Below are 5291 nucleotides of genomic sequence, written 5' to 3'. Positions count from 1 at the left end.
AAAGTTGAATAACAAGCTAAATTATAATTCCCCACATGTGTATATAAACAAAATTAATATGTATCTTATTCATGAAATGGAACACAAATTACTGACATACACCTACAACTACAACTTTAATGCAGATCAAAGTACCGACCTCTGAATTAATCCTTGATTGAGATATAAAGTCGTCTTTAAGAAATGTTTCCAACACCTGTAAAGCATTACAAAACAACTACATAAGATAACAACCATTACTATAAATCTCTGTATAGCACAAAATTTGTAATGTCTAGGAGGGCACCACTTAATACAAATAAGTCCAATCCACTTTTTAAAAAATTAATCCAATCCAAACATTTGACACCAATTCAACATACCAAAACAATAACTAATAACTTCAACCACCTCCTAAAACAATTACCAACACACAAGCCTTCACTAAACCAAAACCAAACGCCAACACAGTAGGTTTACTACCTTTCTCTATTGCCGAAACAATAGCTATGCAGGAGGAGTTTCCTCTCCTTCTCTGTTGAACTGTAGTACTGAACTCTAGGCCTCCAAAGCTCATCCTTTCTTCTTAAAGAAGGAAATTAAACCAAGTAAGAGAGTGTTTAGTGAATTGCTTCCGAACTCCATAAACAAAAACCACCACTCAATTCTAGAAGTAACATTGGAAGACACTAGACATACATACTTGGCCTCATCTTCAACATCTTTAGTCACCACTTGATACAAATAACAGGAAAGACTAGTGATTAACAAAGTTGGAGACAAGCATCTATAACACGATTGTCATGAATATTGCCTGAGAGGCAAAATATAAGTTTTGTAGCATATGGTAATCACATACTAAGTACAGGCATCATCAGATATAAGAGAGATGATCTATAGTAGCTGCAAACTAAAATGAACAAACAATAATGTAGACAGAAACTTTGTTCTTTAAGAAGTTTCTTGGTATATGATGATTAATGTGCAAGTATAAACTGATTTCCATTCCTATTAGACTACTATTAGTCGGGTTAATATTTATCCAAATAATGTGCTTAGGTATTACCACACAACATACATTGAGGTTTAAATGTAAACATGATGCATATAAGAACATCAATGAAGAAAGTTTACAAGCCTTTAGAAATGAAAGCAGTACTTGTATGATGATTAAGCTAAGAACAACAAGACTTTAGCCATATATTTTCAATAAAATAATTCAAAGTACTTGAACTATTGCACAGAGATACAAAATGTAGATTTAAACATATAAACAGTTCACATGCATTTGTATACAGACATAAAATGGTGCACAGCTTCCAAATGCATACCTCAAGTTGTTCATGATAAAATCGCTTATGTTCTTTTACCTACAACCGTAATGCTTCAATAATTCATACACTGCTCCTGCAGTATACATAAAAAAAAATCTGGTTCATATTACAGATTAATAAGAAAATATCAAGTTCATATTACAGATTAATAGCTTAAACATATACAAATCATTAGATATATAAATAATGCAGCAACGCCTACTCTTCTTATATATCCTGCATAAATCTCAAAGTCTTCTACTAGTGCTAGTTAATATATCGGAAAAGGTCCTATCAAAACCACTCGATTAGTGCTAGTCGTAGTTAACCATTACTATCAGCTCTACCAAAAACATGTTTGTGCTTATAATCCAAGAAATGCCGCTTACTACCATAACAAGAGCCAAAGATTCAAGAAGCACCTAATCTAATCTTTCATAAAGAACCAATCTTGCAATTTAGAAATGAAAGATACGCAAAAATCACAAGTAAAAGATGAAATTGAAATTGAGGGGGATTGAAGAAAAGGGACCTGGATGCTGAAATCGCCGTTGAGGGAGACGTTGTGGGACTCCTCAGAGAGGAAATCGTCTACGGCGGCGGGCGGAGCACCTGCGTGGACAGAGAGGTGCATCATCTGGCACTCTTTTCGATCGAGATCAGAGGCGAGGGCGGCCATAACATGTTATAGTGTGGTGGGAGGTCGAGATGTCGCCGGACGGTGGCGGAAACTCAGCTGCCGAGGATGGTGGCAGAGACCGGCTGCGGCGGGCTGGGGTTTTGACTCTAGTCTCTCTCTCTCGTTCTCCGCTGAAGGAGCTGGTAAAGGAAGAGGAAGAGGAAGAAAAGAGATAAGGTTTGGGTTTCAATTTTCAAAACTGAAAATTAAAAGAGATAAGATGAGTGTAAGAGGTAGAGAACCGAATGGCCACAGACAGGTTGAAAAATTATTTTAATTACACATCTTATGGGACGGTCATGTTGCTTCAGCAGATGTCAGCATTTTGCTCATAATTTGGGGACGGATGGCAAAATGTCTATCGCCATGTTCTCTCAAATTTTGGAACGGACGGTGAAAATGTCTTCTTAAAATTTGTATATTATTTGTTTATGATAGATAAGGTCGTGGATGGGGATGGTTTGTGAAATCTGTGGCTAAATTGTCACTCTAGGGACGGACATCCGTGGTCAATTTGTGTATAGGCGCGTGGTAAGAAATTTTGGGGAAATTTGGGAACGAACATCTCATATCTGTCCCTTTTATGTCTATAAGGGTACGGACAACCTCGTCTGTGCCCATTGATTTGTGCCTATTGATCGATTTCCTAGTAGTGCTCACAAAAGTGACTCGTGTAGATCTCGTCGTTCCCATTCCGGAAAGGTATCATATGTTCCAAACGGACGTTCTGGCCAAAATCTGCTCCAATCCGATACAAAATCCAGAATCTTTCTTTTTGTTTGAGAATCCTGATATAACCAAAAGAGTAATTTACGATTAATTTCATCATTAAAAAGTCTATTTGAATACCAATTTCCAATATTCAAATCATTCTTCTTAATGTGACAACGCTTCTTTCGTTTTGAAATTCTTTGCTGAATTTGACTAAAATCTCGTCCTATATCAGGCTGTTGGACAAGAAGAAATTGGATTTGACATGGTGGTGGCAAAAAATGGACCAGCAAACTTCACAACAATTGGTGATGCCATCAAGGCTGCACCAAACAATAGTCTGAAGAGAATCAACATCAAGGTGATGGCTGGTGTATACGATGAGTATATTGTTGTTGAAGCAGAGAAGACTAATTTGACCATCATTGGAGAGGGAATTGACAAGACTATAATCACAGGCAACAGGAGTAATGCAACCGGTTTCGGGACCTATTACTCTGCAACGATTGGTAAGCCTACTAATAACCAATATCTACATGAAACAAAGTACCACATATATATTTCCTTTTAATCAATCATTGTCAATCAGGAATACAAGGTTATGGCTTCATAGCACAAGACCTCACACTTGAAAACACTGCTGGTCCCGAAGGGGGACAAGCAGTGTCACTTCTAAGTGAGTCTTACAATAGTGTTTACTTCCGCTGCAAGATAAGCGATTATCAAGATACTCTTTACGCTAAGGAAGGAGTACAGTTTTTCAAAGGGTGTGAAATCTATGGCACCGTAGATTTCATATTCGGTAATTCTCAGGTCTTCTTTCAAGGATGTAATGTGTATGCTAGGAAACCGGTGAAAGGGCAGTCCATAACAATCACGGCTCAGGGCAGAGAGAGTTCAAGTGATTCCACAGGAACAGTTTTCCAAAACTGCACGTTTCGGGCAACCTCAGAGTTGATTACCTCTGGCTTTCCAGTTGATGGATACTTGGGAAGGCCGTGGAGAGCTTAATCAAGAACAATCGTGATGCAAAGCTTCCTAGAAAACTTCATACATCCAAAGGGATGGTTGGATTGGGATGGAAGATCGAAGACGGCCTTCTATGCTGAGCAGAGTTACCGGAAACGCTCATGTTGCCGGCGACCCGCGTTCCGGAACGCACGAACCCAATCGCGGGGCGTTCGCGATCCCGATCGCTGTGTTGAGCGATCCCGATTTGAGAGGGAAATGCCTTTGCCTAGCGCCCAGAAAGTGTTTGTTTTAATGCCTCAGTGAGGATTTGTGTGCAAAATTCACAAGGAGCAGGTGGAGAATTAGCAGGAGGAGATGGGAGTTGCGGGTAATTGATTGAAACGTGAAGGTGGAGGTTGTTGGACTTGTTTGAAACGTGATCTTCGATTCTTTGATGCCGGTGTTGGTGTGAAGATCCACATAATCAAATCAAGACATGATCATCTCAATATAAACTGATCTTTATCCAGAAAATAATTAAAAAAAAAATAAATACAGTTTTTCTTATTATTTTATCTATTAATTTACTTGTTTGTCTTTCATGAGTTATGTGGTTTATCTAGTGAATCAATAAGGGATCGATATTTTGGTATATAAATTTATGGTAAATTTATGGTATGGGTTTCAATTTATTTTGTTTCTATAATCTTATTTTTATTAATTTGTTTTAATTAAAATTAGCTAATATATCCTAGCGTACCGCGTATCTTAAAGACTAACGTACCGCGTATCCGTACGGCGTTCCCGTACCGGAACGTCCCCCGTTTCTGGCAACATTGATGCTGAGTATGCCAATCAAGGACCAGGAGCAAACACTGCAGGCAGAGTTGATTGGATAGGGTATAGGGTCTTGAACAGCTCTGAGGCATCCAACTTCACAGTCCGTACCTTCATCAATGGAGACCAATGGTTACCATCGACTGGAGTTCCATATGATCCAAACCTGATATAAGATATTTGTATTTACTTACGAACCTAGGGCATCTCTTTGACCAGCTTCTTTGTCATAACAGTCTTGGATGTCATCCAAGTAACTGATTGTTTCAGTACCTCTTGTGTGTTGCTTTTTCAGTGATATAATGCTATGTTGTTTGCTCTACTCTGATCAGTCTGATGCATTTTATTGTTGTAGATTCGTCAAGTTAGGTATATCTCGATGAGTCAACACCTGAAATAGAATGAGTTCTGTATACTTGTCTCATCATTTCTAATATATATGTTCTCATCAGTAGCTAGCTGAACAATTAATTCAACAAGTAAGCTGGAAATAATAACTTGAGGGGGAAGCTAGTGATACTCAAAAATTTGGGTGGGGAGGTATCCCAAAATGGACCCCTATATATCCCAAACAACGCACAAATCCTCCTCACAAGTCACAAGCAAAGGCGTACCTTCATATGGGCTACGGTGTGCTACAGCACACCCCAGATTTTGAAAAAACATTACTTTGTAGCATAATTATAGTTCAAAAAAATATATTTTGAAAACTAGCCCACCCCAAGTTTTATACTTAGCCCATATGTAATTGTACTTAGTCCATATGATAATTTTCTTTTTTTCTCATTAAATATATATTGTTTATTTTATTAAAAGAAATT

General features: G+C 38.0%; 1 protein-coding gene across 1 annotated transcript; it reads left to right on the top strand.

Annotated features, from left to right (window-relative positions):
- Positions 1-2000: 2000 nt before the first annotated feature.
- LOC101304487 (probable pectinesterase/pectinesterase inhibitor 40-like) lies at positions 2001-3693 on the top strand. Its single transcript, XM_004301701.1, has 3 exons — positions 2001-2114; positions 2918-3191; positions 3272-3693. Exons 1-3 carry the CDS (start codon positions 2001-2003, stop codon positions 3691-3693), a joined length of 810 nt encoding a protein of 269 aa, XP_004301749.1.
- Positions 3694-5291: the final 1598 nt, after the last annotated feature.

Source organism: Fragaria vesca, linkage group LG5 (assembly GCF_000184155.1).
Source record: "Fragaria vesca subsp. vesca linkage group LG5, FraVesHawaii_1.0, whole genome shotgun sequence".
Classification (NCBI taxonomy): Eukaryota; Viridiplantae; Streptophyta; class Magnoliopsida; order Rosales; family Rosaceae; genus Fragaria; species Fragaria vesca.
The sequence above is the reverse complement of the archived record's forward strand: the minus strand, read 5'-3'. Positions and strand labels throughout refer to the sequence as shown.